Source organism: Falco rusticolus, chromosome 5 (assembly GCF_015220075.1).
Source record: "Falco rusticolus isolate bFalRus1 chromosome 5, bFalRus1.pri, whole genome shotgun sequence".
NCBI classification, from domain to species: domain Eukaryota; kingdom Metazoa; phylum Chordata; class Aves; order Falconiformes; family Falconidae; genus Falco; species Falco rusticolus.
In genome coordinates, this window is record NC_051191.1 from 35435283 (window position 1) to 35453324 (window position 18042).

An 18042-nucleotide genomic window follows, 5' to 3' on the forward strand; every position below is an offset into this window, starting at 1 on the left:
GCCATTTCAGAATTAACTTGTGTTGGTAAGAATGCCCACTTATAATAAAGGAGAAAATGATGCTTATGAGCCTTCCTGGTATAGTACACTAATCTGGAACGGAAAGAGTCAAATCTTCACTCTTCCCTATCATCTTTTCTTGCTTTCGATTTCCCTTATTCTTAAGCTTTAGCTTTACCTGCTTATATGAGTCATGTTCAGGATAAGTTTAAACTACACAATATGTTTCTATGTAGCCTTTAATGTGAAGTATAAATAATTCAGCAGAAACAGCAAAATTTATATATATAAATGCTGGACTGAATTCCCACAACTAAGAAAAATAGATGTAGCAGGAAGTATATCCTGCATAAAGCTTAACATATCACAAACTATTACTATTAACAATATCATGTGTGAGCACACCTACAGGCACTTGTAGCAGTATGTGCCAAGTATTTTCCCCAAGTTAGACTAGTTTCACCTTGCTTGGCAGTGGCCATGCTCAAAGTGCTGCTGGGAGTCTGACTGCTTTGGAATTTAAGTCTGTGTGGGAGGAAGCTGGTTCATGGTTTCAAATGGGTGCACGTGTTACTGGATGCCCAGGATGGGGTTTGCAACTCCTAAAACCTGGTGTGTGTCAGCAGGGCAGCCCAGGGTGCCTAGGAAGTGAGAGTCCATACGAGTCCCTGCGGACTGCTGAAGGGAACTGCAAACCTGTGGCTACAGATGACCCAGCTTTGGTGGGAAAGAGATGGAGAGCAGGATATGATCTCCTCCAGAATCACCTGGCTCTCAAATCCAGTATTTGAGAGTACAAAAAAGTATCGCCGGACTGCAGCTGGCGACTCTTCCTACTGAAACCTCCACAGTAAAGCACTCCTGCTATTATCACTGCCCAGCCGGATATGCACAAGGAACTTTGACCATGAAGAGACACACTGGTTATGTGTCTGTAAGGTCAGGAATTGCTGGATGTCAGGCAACCTGGACCATTGCCTAGGACCTAAATTTGTATATTGTCTTTGTGAGGGAATAAGGCAAGAATTTTTTTCTAAGTATCTGGCACTGTGTCTGAGTTTGAGCAGGGTTGATCCTTGAGCTGCCTAGGTACCATATAGTGCTGAACACCATACTGCGTTCTAGCTTGTTCATTAGACCAAGCATGCACCTAGGGAAGATTCTGGAAATAGAACTATTCATCCTTTTCAGGCCCTCATGATGATCTTTGCCTTATGTTTGGGTTTTTTTTGTGTATGGATATAATGCACAGTTGGCGTTTGTTTTTCCTATCTGACCATAAATGTATTTCAGATGGCAGGAAATGAATTCCTCGTATAGAGAAGCATTCGAGAACTTGAGTATTTTTTCCTGTAATCTAAGATTCTGCTGGACTAGTCACTGGGGAAAGATTAGACTACCCCTATAATACATTAAGTAGATAAGTTTTGCACTAACTGTATAAAAATCTTCAATCTGTGTTCCACAGTGTTCCATAACATTAAAATTGTGGCATTATGTCTTCATTGATCTACTCTAGGTCTTTCATGCTTCAGTGATGCTTTCCATAAATGGTACAAAGTGAGAAGTTCTGTTCTCAGGTGTTGTTTGGTGATGCTGCCCTTCTAACCTGTCACAATCACACAAATGACACTTCTGTTTTGTCTCAGCTGGCTGACTGCTCCTGAAAGCTAGAAGTTGGGGGGGGGGGGCGGGGTGTGGTAGAGCCTGAATTACATGTGTGCAGTCTGTTCACTCATGCTGCTGGATGAAAACGCAGGTTATTTGGAGAGCTGGCCAACAGGGAAGTTATATTATTATAATATGAGTACACAATATTAGGAGGAGAGTATTTTTTTCAGAACCGGAAAGATCTACTTAAGTAGGTTTATTTTTCATAATACTGGAAGACAGGACCAGCCAAGGTTTAAAGTATTTTATTTTATAATCACTATTGCCAAATAGAGTGAACTTTTGCCCCAGATCCCCAGAGATGCAACAAAAGGCCTTTTCCATTCTTTGTGTGCCTGTATGAAGTTGGACACCATTTTAGCAGTACTTCTTGTGTAACCCAAACCAAATTAAAACTCATAATTAGTCACTTGCAGCTATGTGAGACTTAATCAAAATGGCACTACTAGATGGTACAAAATGCATAAGCCTGTGCAACATTAATAAAGTCTGCACTGAGGAAGGTGGGGGGGGAGGTTGCCTGCTGTTTTGGGGCAGCTGTCATTCTGAATTAGGCAGCAGCCTCTCTTGTCCCAGGCTCGTACTCTTACTTTTCCTCAGCGTGTACACTCACACATTCCATCTCTGGGGAAGAGCTCATACCGCTTAACATCAACCGCAATCAAACCCCCAGACACTCCTAAGTCACAAACGGAGCAGAAGTATCATCTTTTGACCAGCTGTGCCAGTGACTTAAGTCCAAGCTACACAACTGAACCATAGGTTCTAATGGGAAGGCTGTTCCTAAACAGAAGCCCTTTAAGGGAAAAGCATGTCGAACAAAGTGTGAACTACCTGTACATTTCTGCTTGTTCACTTTAATTTATTAAAGTATATGGCTCCATTACCTTGCTGTAGCGTAAGTGGGCCATCACAAGATAAACTCTTTCTCAGGATGGTAATGCTGCTAGCAACCCTTTTCTCCTAAATCAACCACTTCTGATCACTTTCTTTTCTTAGTGTAATAGTATTTTGCACTTTTATTATGTGAAGCTGAGCCTGTACTGATAGTCTGGAGCTAGCCTGCATGAAAGGATGCATTTATCTTGCTGGCTTATTTTGTGATTTAAGTTAAAGCAACTAGACCCTATTTTCCCTGTCATCATAGATGTAGTCCTATCCACAGAAGGGTCTCCTGAGATATGGTGATTTATTAGTGCCTGGGTGACTGAGGACCGGGGTAGGCTTATTTGTGTTCAATATAACCGGAGTTCAAAAAGAAACCAAACTAATGAGTCTTGTGTAGAATTTCTCCCTGTCATTAAAAAAAAAAATAACAACCAACAAATGGAAGCTGCATTTACACTATCAAAATGCCATCAAAAAAAGGCACTTTTTTAATCACTGGGTTGGGCAGAAAGAGTTGTGTCCACATACTACACAATCTGCTGTAAGGAATTTTCGGCACATATTTCAATATCCTTTGTACTGTGCAACACAGTATGGAAGTGGCGTGGCAGGGAAACAATTATGTGCTCTAGAAAAAGAATAAAAAAAGTGTTTCTTGTATAGTGAACTATTTTCCACCTGGCTTCAGTACCAGGTGATGTGATGTAAAGGTCAGAAGCATCAGAGACTTCAAAATGCAAAGCAATCAAATCTATTTGCTAAGAACAGGCTTAAAAAAACCCAAAAAACCAAAAAAAAAACCCCAAAACTGGATGCTGCTGAGCTCTTTATCAACACTGGTACAGCTGCTGCCTCACCCCAGTTACCTTTATCTTTCTTTTCCCACTCAGAAGAGTGGGGGTGAAAAGTGATCCATTTCTCTGCCAGGTAGAGCCTGTGCTGAGAAGCCTGTGGAATTTGTCCAGGTGGGAATATCTTATGCCAGTTACTAGTCCAAAAGCAGGCTTTATGTTGCAATTCCCTTCAGTGATAAACCAAAGAACTGCAATTCTTGGTCATACATGTGATGGCTCTCATATTTCCATAGTGATTGCCGCTACAGAAATAAATGGTTATGTGCACAAAGAGTTTGCTTTAACACTGGTTTATTTTAGTAAAGGACAAACACAGTGGGGTGTGTCACAGCAGCATGTAATAACTAACACTGTACAAGTGTTAAAAAAGAACACCTGGTAAGTGTGGTATTTAAGTGGTACACCAGGCTGGACTATCAGTTTCCCTGCTGTAACTCCACTTCCTTAGGTGGGGTTGTGCCTAGTATGCTGTGCTAGGTCTGTAGAGCAGCCGGGGCTGGAGCAAGGAGACTGGCAAGACCATGTTGCTCTGAAACAGGTCCTACCTGATGGTTTGGATCTTACTTTCAACATAGTTCAACCTAAAAACCAGGCCACATTTAAGGAAATAATTTTCATCATAAAAATGGGCAGAGTCTATCCACCCATAGTCCTGTGGTATTAGGTCTCTATCATACGGTAACAAAAATGTTTTTAAAAAAAGGGGTGCTGTGGTAAAATGTTACGGTGCAGGTGAAACTGCAGCTAACCTTAATCTTTTAACTGGCTGCTGCTAGGGCTTCTTGAGTAAGCCCTTCATAGCTGAGCAGGGTGCTGACCCGGCCATGCCAGAAGCGATAGTTGAGAAGTGTGAGGTGTATGTCTGTAGAAACAGCAGTCGCACCCATTTCTGCTGTGTTGATCCGTGCCCTGACACATGTATGCATCTTCATTTGGGATTTCCCCTGAGGATCACTGAAGGCCTGCTGACTTTCTCCCTTTGGGGCACACAACGGAACTGTCAGCTGAAAGTGCACAGAGAAACTTAATGTCTAACTGTATTCTAGAGGGGGGAGAAAGGGTTTGCCTTCGCTTTTGTGTCACCCCTCATCTGAGCTACAGCAAAACAAGGCACCTGGGCATTGCCCTTGGGATACTGCAATAAAACCAAATATTCTTCATGTCTTCTCAAAGCCCTAGAGCACATAAAGGCTCTACATCTTCATACTACACTAGAGGCAAGTTCAAGTGTCTGCCCTTGACTTTGCTGCCAGCAACCTACCTCCGCTGTGTCTGGATCCTTTATTTGAAGCTCTAAAGTGAAAATAAATGTCTCATAACTTTTGTCCACAGGTACTGCTGACCCCTCTAGTAACATGGTAAAGCTTGGCCGGGCAGCAGATGCCTTCCAAGGGCTTGATCAAAACTTGAGCTATACTTTTCTAGAAACAAAAAACTTTCCCTTACCTTCCCCTCAAAGACCTCCAGCTGTGCTTTCTCAAGAAATGCAAGGCACTCTGGACCAAAGTGAAACCACCCCTCTGTCATCCCACCAAAATGGAGCGGTAATAAATACACTTCCCCCACTGGGCAGTGATCAAAGTACCAACTCTCTGTGATAGAGATTAGCTGGTTTTTTAAAATGTACTAAATACTCAGGTACAACAATAGCTATACAAGGAATCTTACAAAATAGCGTTAGTTTTTAAAATACTGTATATGTAAGTCCGGGTTTAACTTTTAAGTACAAAGAATGTCATCTTTGGAAAACTGGCTGTCTCCCATTCTTTATAAACGTTGTCCTTTTGCACGACTTTCTCTTGTTGCTCTGCTTTATCTGTTTTCCCCTTCTTGTTCTTGCTTCTATGCCCTTTCTTTTCTGGATTTCTTTTTGTTAGGCACTGAGAAGAAGTACAGTATGAGCAGAGGTACTTCCCCAGTTTCTCCAGGGAACAGTCCAGTCTTGTCTGTAGTTTAGCTGTCTCTGTGGTAGGCCTGCTCTTGATGCTTCTGAGTCTGCTAGCTTTATCTCTTATGCCCAGGGCCATGATTTGGCTGACTTCTCTCCCTTCCTTTTACCCCCCTTCCCTGCTCCACGTGCTTCCCAAGATGCCTTATCACCCGGAGTTGGAACTGAGCTGCCTGTACAAAACAGGTTCTGTTGCATCCCTTCTTAAATTTCACAGAGAAAATTTATCAAACCTGCAGAGCAGTATGCTTTCATGTACTCAGGTGCTGCTCTGAAAGCTACTGGCAATGGAGGAAATTAAGTACCTTTTCCCCTCTTTTCAAAGCCCGTTTGCTGTAGTATCTAGAAAAAGAACCGCTTAATTCTGGGCACAGTATATGTATTTGTGTAAAGCAGCTTCATGTAGGAGATTCCTGGATGGTGGCTGCAGGTGACCGGAAGGAGCTGACAGGCAAAGGTTAGAAAACTTGGGAACAAATCTGCTGGGGGGCAGGGTGGGAAGAGATCCTTCTTTTTCCCTGTATGAACAGCATTTTGTTTGTACTTGGTTGCCTTCAAGTGTGATACTTGGAACGGTGTGGTCCGTAGCTTAGCGGAATCATATTTGGCACTATGTCGTTTGCTTGTTTGCTTCTCCTGCAATAAACAGCAATTGCCAGCTAACTGGCAAGACATAGTTTGCTACCGACCTGAACAGCAGCTACACCCAGCCCTCCTTGCCTCATCAGGTACCAACCCAGCTCCTGCAGGCAGAGCTCCTGCTGGATGGTGCCTGTGTTCCTGTTTAACACCCAGAGCACAGTTTGCCACTTAAAATGCACCAGTGTGAAAATTCAACAAATTACTAGTGCAGCAAATGCCTGTGGAGAAATATTTCTCTTCCCCTGCCTGGTTTCACCTACCTCTTACCTTAGCGTGTACCAGTCTGAAAGCAAGATGTTTATCTATGACATCAGGTTCATCCAGTAATGCCACCCCATGTTCCTCTCCATAGGAAAAAAAAAAAAAATTCTTTGCAGTATTTCCACTTCAGTGGTGCAAGACTCATTCTATAAGATACTGAAACACTGTAGCTCTGAATTAGAGCCTGCAGTGATTTACCAGGCTTTGATCTCAGAGATAAGCTATCTCCAGAGAACATCTAGTTGCAAGTCTTGATTTGTTCCCACACCAGCCATGGCTTAGGAACCCCACAGCGCCCTTGAGGCGGGGGTCACAGTGGTGCAGAAAATGCTCCTGGAAAGTATGGTCTAGCGAACACTGCTAGTGGTTTCTGGGGTAGGACAGGGTTGTTCTTAACTCACTGGAGCTGGAACTTGCCACTATTTTGCCTGAAATCTCATGGAGTAGACTAAAGGGAGATGTCCTGCCAGCTTTCACGACCTGCCCAAACTCTACATAAACAATATGTATTTAGCTTTTTCTCTGCCACTGCTTTCCTTGATCTAAAGTCTGCATCCAAATGTCCTTACCTCTTTTTTTCTAAGGATTTATATGTACCGGTTTGGTTTGGTTTCCTCAGCGCCTGTGGTCACGGCATTAAAATAAAGCAATGTAACAGAAGCGTTTATGGGGCCTCTCCTGATCCTGTCTTAAAGTTAACTTCCTATAAAAGGGGATCAACAAGAAAACATCCTGCTCTGCAGCACCCTGGAAGACATGGAAGGTGTCTCCTTCCTTCCTTCTGAACCATCACTGCCAAGTGGTGATGCACGGCACTGACGCTTATGTGCAGGGCCCAGGGTCCCTTGGGCATCAGCACAGAGCTGTCACTCTGCAGCGCAACTGAGGTAGCGCAGTGATGCGTTTCCAGGCGCGCGTGATCTTTAACAGGCAGCCTGTGCAGATTTAGTTTTTAATAAGGCTATGCCTTAGCCATGCAGAGTTAAGCAGTGCAGCTGACACAGTCAGTTTCCCATTACGAAAAAAGCTCTGGTTGATCTGGGTTTAAAATCGTTCAGTGACTACTTTCATCTATTAAATTACTTTACATATATTTGGGGGAAGAGCATAAAACAAAACAGCGTTGACCAAAATACTCTTGTATGCCTTATATGTCTGTGTAATCCAGTATGAAAAACGTGTGAGTGCAAGGTGGTGGGTCTTGTTTTTTCCCCCCTTCTTCCTCTATAGCAGACTTAAAATAAAATCTTTGCTTCCTTATACAGACTGTTGGGAGAGAAATGCTGCTGCATTTGATAGACTTCCTGGTGACCAGCTATAGACGTGACCCAGTTATTACCCGGTTACTCAATAATACCCGGATTCATATCATGCCAACAATGAATCCTGATGGATTTGAAGCTACAAAAGTGCCTGATTGTTATTACACACAAGGAAGGTAAGGGTGGCTTAGGAGGGTGGGAGCAGGTAAAGGAAATGAGTGGGGAGTAATAATTTGAGATAGCCAAGAGACTGAATCATACTTGGTGGAGACGATAGCCTAGAGGATGTGTTAGGGCTAATTTTGGCCGGTGCTGTGGCTGAAGACACAGTGTGACAGCACGGAGTTTATGGAAGACTGAGTCAGACTGGTGTTTATATGTGGTGGGGCTAGAGAAAATTGATCAGAATGGTGTAATGACCTAACCTTTTAGGCAGGAGACTCAGACTGTGAATAGAAGCACGATTACCTATTTAGACCTTTAGGGTGCTACAAAAAAAAGAAGGAAAACTCCACCCACAGGGACCTATTTCAATTGGAGAACTCTGTAACCATTTTTAATGAGAAAAAGGTGTGTATAAGCTTGTTGAATGGACTTCTAGAAATGTGTTTAAAGATCATGTTGAACGCAGGTCTAGTAAGAGGAAGGAGTTATGCAAGCAGAGCTTGCTTACGTGCTCTGCTAATAGCAGTGCTAGGAAAAAATAGTGCTAATAGGTGTTGTGCTAATAGTAGTGCTAGGAAAAAAAAACTTACGCAGAAGAAAATGTAATCTAGCGTTGCATCATGTGCTACTTTTGCATTCTTTAATGTAACTATTGCAGAGGCAAGGGGAGGAAAAGTTTTAACAAGCTAGAAGAGGGGAGAAGAGGAGGGAGTGAGAGAATGGGAAGAAATGCCAAAGGGATAAAGCTGGAATGTGCAGAAAAAGCAAACTCATGAGCTAGAAGCTCTCTTGAATCACTGGCCATGGCAACATCAGAAGCAAGTGAAAAGGTAGTTTAGTTCTCTAAGAGGTGACCAGTGTAGGTCCTCCTTTTTATTAGGAAAGAAATTTATTCCTCAGCAAACAGATAGGACTATAGGACTTTTACGGAGGGTGGTATTTTTTATCCTCTCACTGTCAAATGAACACAGTTTAAATAAGAGAATTTAAAAACTATCACAGCTGACACTAAACACCCTGTCTGCTCTTGTACTGACCTGAGTGAAAAAGAAAGAAAGTGTTTGCGCAGGCTAGACCTTCAGGTACGGGGAGAAGAGGATGCATCCTGTGTTGAGTCAGGTTTTTTGCTGTGTGACAGCAGTACAAGGGATACAGCCACCCGGTAGTTACCTTGGTCTTCGATACAAGTGGGAAAAGCACATACGTTCTTATCTGGCCTAGGTTTTTCTAGTTCACATGTAGGTGTGTGCGTACTATACGCACGTTAAATATTCTTCACTGTTCCCACCTGAAATACAATAGAAGAATTGTTTTATTGTGTCCTGTGAAAATCCCAGTGCTGCCAGAAAGCAAACTGAAGTCCATCTTCTTGACGCTTGAGATCTGCAACGGTCATCTTGCCTGTGTCCTGAAGACATTAGCATGCCACAGACCTTAAGTACTGGGAGGCTGGCAACGTGGAAGTGTCTGTAGGCAAAACAGTAATGGGAATCTCTTCTCTCTTTCTAAGGTACAATAAGAACGGACAAGATCTGAACAGAAATTTTCCTGATGCCTTTGAAAGTAACAATGCTAGCATCCAGCCTGAGACTCAAGCAGTAATGAACTGGATAAAAAATGAAACGTTTGTTCTTTCAGCAAACTTGCATGGGGGTGCCCTGGTTGCCAGTTACACCTTTGATAATGGTAACTCAGGTAAGCTAGCAGCAAACTCTCTTCTCCACAGCTCATTTGGTTTAGGAACACCAGTTGTACCAAAGCAAAATGTTCTGCAGTGCTTTTCCAGCTTTTGAGCTGGGATGGGCAGACTTTGATAAACCCCATCAAAATTCACTGCCTGATATGGCTATCTGAGAGACGTTTATCTTGTATGTAAGCCAGCATTACGTGTGTGTTTTACCAGTAATGAGAGTGACATGGTGGCTTACCTTTATTCTGCAGTTACTGGCTCCCTGAAAGGCTACAGCAGGTCTCCAGATGATGATGTCTTTATTCATCTGGCAAAAACCTACTCTTTCAACCATGCCAGCATGTACAAAGGGAACGGGTGTGACAACAGACAGACCTTTCCAGAAGGCATTACCAATGGGTATTCTTGGTACCAGCTGGAAGGTAAGAATGTCAGTGATTCCTCTTTCAGCTGTTTCGGATATGATGTTCTCAGTTTCTCCTGCCATCTTTGATGATGAAAGGGCTGTGACGTTGCCCAGAGTAGAGGGCTGATGAGGGGAGTAAGTCCACAGATTCACGTGGGTTCCCTGAGCAGGACCTGGGTGTTTGCAGACTCTCCCAGTCAGCAGTTACACAAGCCGCTGAGGCAGACTCTGCTGTCCAGCTGCTTCTGTGCCCTTTCCTAAGGCCTGCATAGCAGCGTAGGTTACACACACGTGCATGCACTGGTGTAGCACCAAGGTCTTGTCCTTTCAGAAGGAAAACCAATTTTCTGTTCATCTACCATGCCTTTTTTAACATTTGATGACTGAAATAGAACGTTTTCATGTGTAGCCAAATCAAATGTGGGTCCTGTGTACTGTGGCACTGCATCTTGCTTTCACGGTCTGAATTCAAAGCCTTAAAAGGCTCTTACAGTGGCTTTGGCGGTGGCAAACGATGCCAGCCTGTGAATGTATCTGTCCCTATTTATTTGGGAGTGCTTGAATGAAGTCAAAGACCCACCGTTCTCAGCCATAATAGTAATTCCCAAAATGCCACTGTGCTTCAGAACACAACACTGTACATGTCAATGGAGTAATTAAGTGGGTTTCCCACAGGAGACTTTAAATAAGAGTGTGGCTTTGAGGCACAGTTTATCTGGTTTACTTTTCTTGTAGGTGTGATGCAAGTACGAACATTTTAACTCTCCTGGTTTTATTCTAGCTTGAACTCAGTGCCGCTTTGCAGCTGAACACTCTGTTTTATTTCACTTTCAAGGTGGCATGCAAGATTACAACTATGTCTGGGGACAGTGTTTTGAAATTACATTGGAGCTGTCATGCTGTAAATATCCTCCAGCAGACCAACTGGAAGGCTTCTGGAGAGACAACAAAGCTGCTCTGATAGAATATATAAAACAAGTACATCTAGGTGGGTATGCAAATGGAGAAGGAGCTTAAAGCAGGCCAGCGGGCAAAGTGGGAGCTCTGCAGCAGCCTGGGTCACTGTCAGAGCTCACAGGTGAGGAGCTCTGGCATGAACTTGGGAGCTATCGCTTCTAAATAGCAAGTGCTACAAGGCCAGGGATGGGTAAGGGAGGAGAAGTTACAGGTGTGTGGGGCGATGGGCACTACTACAGTGGTGCGAGGGGCTTAAAATGCACTGGGGCAGGATAAAGGGACAGGCCCCTGGGGCCGCATTAACATAACCCCCACCCCGGGAGTCCTTGGGGCAGTCATTTATTTCAGAGGTCTCTAAATGTATGTGCGTGTGCACACGTGCCCAATGTTTCATGGGTCTTTGCTGCTCAGATTTTGTATTTTTGTAAGGCTTCTCTAGGTGGGACCTTGACTTCAGTTGGAGGAGAGCTGCTGCTCAGTGGCGCAGCGGTACTTCACAATGAGGTGAAGGGTTTGCACAGATCTGCTGCTTATCTTGCATTTCGTTGCTCAGAATGTCTGACTGCTGGTTTTTTGCTTAAAATGCCAGTGCTGCCTTGAAGGTGGTGTGTGAGAATTTAGGGAAACTACTTTGTAAGCAGACATTGTTGGTATTCTGCCATTGGGAAACACTAGGTAAGAGGCTGGCTTATCTGAAATTAAAGAAAGGGAAGGGGGCGCAAAACCCCCCTAAACCACTACAGAAGAGTGAAGCCCTTCAGTAAGAGACACATACAATGTACGCATGATGCTTTCAGCAAATGAGATTTAGAAGCAGAGATTACAATGCTGCTTTTTAACTTAATGTGAGGGTAAACTTAACAACAACAAAGGATTTTCGATTTAAATTCCCTTCAGTAAGATAAAGTAGGGATATTACTAGATGTGCTCAAAATCAGTGAAGTAGCCTTTGGGTGCATCTAGCAACAAAACAGTCTGACTTCCTCAGAGAAGGAGGCTCACACAGTTACAGGTTGTGATCTTTCTCTCCTCTCCCTCTTTCACAGGCGTCAAGGGTCAAGTTACTGACAAGGATGGGAATCCTATTCCCAATGCCATCGTGGAAGCCAAGGGAAGGCCTCATGTCTGCCCTTACAGAACAAATGAACAAGGGGAGTACTATCTTCTCCTTTTGCCTGGGACGTACGTGATCAATGTAAGTGTGGGGACTTGCTAAATTACTGTTTCTAATTGCATTGAGCTCCTGAGCACAGTGAGGCTGCATCCTTATGGAGAATGAGCTGAACTTGCCCAAGTCATACACAGGAGCTGTAAAAACTCTTCAGCAGATTTAAAAGAAAATGGTATCTTAAAACATGAGTCAGCAGAAGGGAAACTGATACAAGATCTCGAGTCCCCACAGTGTCTAGAGACAAGCACTCATCTGACCTGGGTGGTGGAGCCAGCTGGGACGAGCACCTGGTCCACAGTGACACTAGCTGGAGGCATCTGAAACAAGCCACAGAGGTGTTGAGGAGCTGGAGGCTGGGATCCACATAGCCCCGGGCAGCAACGGGCCAACACCACCACCAGCGACAGTTATTTCCTTGGGCTGAAATGGCTTCTGTGTGGAGGCTGGCAGTAGCTGGTAGCAGAGAACATCTGTGCAGCGCAGGCTCTGCCTGCCGCGGGCTTAGGCTAGAGTGTAATTGCAGGATTCCCCCTCTTGCACAGCATGTGGTGCCCCGTTACAAATAAATGTTCTGTTACGGTTTCCTTCCCAGTTTTGGGGGTTTAGTCTTACTGCTGTAACGTGGACACTTTACTATTTTCTTATTCCATGTCCTCAAAATTTTGTTCAGAACACTTCCTCCTACATGTTAAAAGTCTAAATAAACACATTAGACACTGATAGTATCGCAGCTGAACTCAACGTTTCAAACCAAGTAAGAAAGCTTTCGTGTTTGCTCCTAGGCTACTGTCCCGGGATTTAAATCGATGCTGAAGACAGTGGAAATACCTGACAATACTGGCAATTTCAGTGCTTTGAAACAAGACTTCTCTTTCTCAGAAGTCGCTATCAAGTCAACAGCTGTTTCGTGTCCCAAAACTCCCCTCTACCAAGAGCTCGAACGGACTTCAGCTGCAGCAAAGCCAACTCTGCATATCTTGGTTTTAATGACCGCTATGCTTGTAATTTTCAAATAAAGTCAAGAATGGCATGACACAGCAAGGCAAAATCTTCCTGCACAAGTGTGGCTTTTCAGACAAGGAACTCTATAAGCAAAAGAACGTATGTTTTTATAAACCAAATTCTCAGATTTACAATCGTGTTTACTGTATTTTGTAAAATACTGGCTTGACAATCAAATGTTTTACTTTAATTATAAGAGACTATCATATTTTTCTACGTAAGTATTTTACTCTAAAGAAATTTTGTACAGCCTATGGAGGCAACTGTAGGATTTTGATGCAGAAAGTATAAATACATTCTGAAGAATCTGCCTCAGCCCAAAGAAGTCTAGGATTGCACTGCAAATGTTTCATGAAAGCTCAGGTTCCTTGTTGAACCAACAGCTACTGTGCCACACAGCTGTAAGCGCTTAGCTCAGTGCCCAGTTCTTGTAATAAAGCCACTGCTAAAAATAAGGAATGGTATTTTTACATACTGTCTTTCATACCTGGACAGAGGAACCTGCTCGGGGCTGAAATAAGGTAAAAGCCAGTAACACAGACATGTTGTAAGACAGGAAGATGGAGATGAAGCGTACCTACATGCTGAAGGGCCACGTTGCTGGAAGCTTAATGATAATCTGTGCCATCAGGCAAAAGAGAGTAACTCAGGTCTTTGGTGTTCTCCTAAGACAGAGCTGTTGAAAACAACGTGCAAACAATCACCGACAACTTTATACTGTTGCTGTTACCCATTTTTAACTGAATTTGGTTTGGAACAAACCGCATACATCTCAGAACTGTGTAAGCTGAATAGTTTCAGCAATGGCTTAAGTATGTTCCACAACCCTGTTACTACACTGTTTGGGTTATGCCTAACAAACACCCACCAGAAGCTGGCAGACATGCTCAGCAAGGCGCAAACCTCATCCGGTTAGAGAGGCTAGTTTCAGTGACAGCTGAAGATCTAGAGATCCCTTGAGTTTAACATCCCCCAAAAGCAAGAGACCTGTGAGAAGCCAGCGGCCCAGCAGCTGAGCAAGAGCAGAGCGAGCCTGTGCGCTGGCTCACAGAATTAAAAATCTACATGAAAACCAAGTACCAAAAAAACCTTCTAATGATCAAGTCACTGACGTGAAAAAAAGAGCACCAAGGAGTGTATCCACAAATCTTTATTTAAAGCTTTTAAATGGAACATACTGTTTAGTTTCCTCAGAAAAGGAAAACCTGAAAACCAAAAGACAAACTCAATACACATGACAATGCTCCTCATAAATGGATCTGTGCAATACGAGCCGATATTTGTATTCTCGTGGTTACCGACTGCGGTAGTACTTGCACCGGGTTATCTAGAAGGTATGCACCATAACAAGCTCTTAAAAGCGTGTTCATCACCTAGAAGTAGTGGCAAAATTGCATAGTTATTTAAATTCACTATAAACCAGTCTCTTGAACAGTCATTGCAGCTAGTAGCCGGACAACAAAGTAAGACCTGGCTTCTGGAAAAGCTATTTGGTATTTTCGTATTGTGTAATCGTCATGTCAACAGCCACTAACTGAGCTCAAAACCAAGAACTGTCCTTTAAAATCAGGCTGTTAAGTTAAAGCAACATCTACTCAAAAGTGGAGCAACACCTTTTTTTAAGTACCACCAACAAATTTTACATGTAGGATATATCTATATACACACACACACATATATACACATACTACCAAGAGGGATCCACTTGAAGCTTTCAGTGCATCTGTGCTAAATACAAAAAAAGCATACATTAGTTAAAAGCAATTTTCGTGTTCACTAAGTGCAGCCCATTATTAAAAGATACCTTAAACCCAGGTTTCAGGGTTGGGGAGTTTCTTTTTTGCTTTGTATTGTTTGGCAACCTTTAAACAAGTAACTCAAGGTAAGACTTTGACTCGGGTATGGAAGAGCAGAAGAGTTTGGTTGGTGGGGCAGGTAAGCCCCCTGGAGCTGGCAGGCACCTGCCAGCCGGGAGAGCCGATGCTCTGGCCAAGCGCCGGCCTGCGGGAGCTGGACGTACAGCGCAGGGGGCGTGCGTTAGAGTACAAACATGCTACACCACGCGCCTTATGAAGTACAGGTGACCCTACGTACACCCAAAGCCTGCATCTACTTGCTGGCACCACGAAGGACAGAGCGGCCAGCAGAGCTTAGGAAAGGTACCACCACAGCCCTCCCACAAGTCCCATGCACACGGTCAATGCCCTTTTCTGCAGGGAAGTGCTGCAACAGCAAACGTCCCTTTTTAGGCCAGCAAAATGTCCTTATCGTCCTGGGGTAACTGCTGCCCCACCATACCTGTGGCAAGTTATCAAACTGAATAAATTAACTGCTTTAAAATTATAAACTCTACTTCTAAAGTTATGCCCTAACACAACAGTAGCTTTAGATTAAGATGGGGTAGAAAAGTTCTTCACCTCTATATGAATTATATTTATTCAGTTTAGCTTATTCATTTCCATTATGCTTCTAATAATTTTCTAATCTCTCTTTTGTAAGATCGCAATTTTCTGAAACAATTATTCTTATTGATGCTTCCTGTAAGAATGAGGAATTGTTTTTCCTTCACAGTAGTCTCTAAGGGGGAAAATCTGCCTGAGTCTTACATGTAGCTTCATACCCACACAGACAGACATTGCAGACAGTGACATTTAAACAAATTTACAGCCAACAGAACTCCGTCATAAAAACTGTACCACGCTGTTAGAATAAACCTAGCACTCTTCATACAAAATTCTGTAGCACTTTTACCCTTTCTAAATTGAACTGCCAAGCAACGTGGCAGCCACAGCCTCCTGCGCAGTACGGCAGAGCGCACACTTCTTCCAGCGTGCTCCTTAGGAACACCACAACATTCAAGGGGCGCTGCTCTATAAAAAGCAGCATCTTTGCAGTGTGTGTCCAGTATCCTCAGCAATCCAGCTCCTTGTTTCAGCAATGCAAGCTTTTTAAAGGAGAAAAGCAGCAGACTTCATAACTAATAAATCTTAATTGAAGACTCAGTATTAAAGGTTGTGACATATTTTAATATCAATGCTTCTGGCCTTTCTGAGAAATGTCACACGTAGAAATAAAGCAATTTTGCCACCTGCCTCGAGTACATCACCTTGCACCTCACTTCCTTAGGTCAAAAGTTGAATTTCAATACTAATAAACAGCTACGTAGTGAAACAAGTTGTATTTAATCAAAAGGTGGGTTGATTGTACTTTATAAAATATAAAGAATAAATGCAAGTTCTTGTAGCATCTGTACATAAACACCATCGACCTGAAGTGCACAAAGGAACAGACCAAGAGAATTATTGAAAACTGCAGTCACATTTTGTCAGCATCTTGCCATCCCTTCAACTTTCTTGGTCACATGTTCAAAAGGAAAAAGCAATTAACACCAGCTGCAAATGAACCCTGAAATCCTTCATCACATCACTGCATCTTCCAGACCATCACCTCTGACATTAGCAGCACAACGAAACAGTCAGTTTCTTGGCTGTACTTGGAGATGGCATTCCAAATGGAAACAAACACTATCACAATATTCTCACTACGCTGATGTTGCACCACCCTCCGTCGCTATTTAATAAACGTTGCTTGGGTTCAATGCAGAAGTTGTTTTAAGGGAAGGATAAAAGAAAACAAAGCCATAGATCTTGCATGCCCCTCAATCTGAACATGATCTGAGTATTTATGGTAATGCTACAATTTCTTAAATATTTTGCTTGTGACTGATTTACTAAGTATGCATGTTTATGTATCTACACACGTACCGAGACACTAGTTCAATAAATTAAAGCTCAAGACACTAACTGTGAGCACAAGAATATTTACAAACTGAAATAAATTAAAGAGCAAAATGTGTGCGATATTAAATAAGGATCTCACTAAGTAACAATTGTCAACTTCTGTACTAAAAACGTGGCTAACTTCTGTGCTGCTACCCAAGGCCAGAAGCACATTTACAGGCCAGGAAGAAGAGGGCGAGGAGCAGCAGGCTGGTCACCACTCACGCCACGCACACGGAGCGCAGGCCGGGGCGATGGCGCGGAGGCAGACCCAAAGGTTCAGCCACCCGGACTGAAGACCCAGCTGGGGCTGGGGTGACAGCACCGGGCTCACGGCGCCACACGCACACAACCCCCAGACCAGAGGCGCACGCACATGCCTGCCACAGTCTCCTACCTGAACTGGACTGAGACACCCAAGCTCATCACTCCCTTATTTGTAAGGCATGCTTTGGGAAAAAAACAAAGGAAACCCTCAGGTCTTGCTACAAGTTTTCAAGAATACCGAGCCAGAAAATGTAATTCAAAACAAAAGATTCACTCCCACATGGTAGTTTAGCCATAGATGCAGAAATAAAAATGACCCATTTCCTCTGCATTGTACGGAGCGAAAGGTACTTCCAGGCTATTCTCCACAGCAGAAGACATGCAGGGAGGTACAGGTTTAGATTCCAAAAGGGACAGCCTATTACGCTGTGTGCTCTCAGTTTATCTTCTGACAAAAGAGAATGTTACCGGGAAAGTACACTGGTTTTCAAGAAAAATCCAAAGCCGAGTGACTGAACAGCAAGGATCATTGCTCTGACAATACATGCCTTTTTGTGAGCAGAGTTGTTGGTTGTGGTGGTCGGGGTTTTTTTCGATCAGGGGACTGATTGAAAAGAGAATGCCAAGAGTGGGATGGTATAATTTGTCCCAGCAGGAACTAGGTAACAGCACCTGCTCCCCACCCCCACCCACCCCCACCTGCAGTTACACAAACACCAGTGACTAGAGATGGTATCACGCTGACAAAGTGTTAAGGCATAAGTGACAGTACAACTGACAAAGCCTTTTAAGCACAGTCCCCAAGTGATTGATCAATGCTTCTCCTGAATATACACACCTACAATTCTCTCTCAGCTGCAGATTCCAGACTGCAATACAACCAGTTTGGTTCTGACCTGCAGGTGCCATGGAAGAGCCTCGCTTTGCTGTACTTGTTTATCAAATCCAAAACTAAGAAAAATAAATAGTAAGCAGTGTGACTTAAGGCAGACAGCCATCTGGTGGAAGCATCCCTACTTCAAAAAAAAATTAAGTACCTGCCTAAAGGACTTCTCTATCTGGAGCTGAAGGATTATTGA

General features: G+C 43.4%; 1 protein-coding gene across 2 annotated transcripts in view; it reads left to right on the forward strand.

Annotated features, from left to right (window-relative positions):
- The window catches only part of CPM (carboxypeptidase M), a 37298-nt gene extending 19306 nt beyond the window's left edge, over positions 1–17992 (forward strand). For both annotated transcript variants that reach the window (XM_037387655.1, XM_037387654.1), the window contains 6 exons: positions 7530–7702; positions 9202–9386; positions 9633–9803; positions 10623–10775; positions 11791–11939; positions 12698–17992. In XM_037387655.1, coding sequence (XP_037243552.1) covers positions 7530–7702; positions 9202–9386; positions 9633–9803; positions 10623–10775; positions 11791–11939; positions 12698–12931 — 1065 coding nt within the window. In that variant the 3' untranslated portion in view covers positions 12932–17992. The remainder of the gene's footprint in view (positions 1–7529; positions 7703–9201; positions 9387–9632; positions 9804–10622; positions 10776–11790; positions 11940–12697) is intronic.
- Positions 17993–18042: the final 50 nt, after the last annotated feature.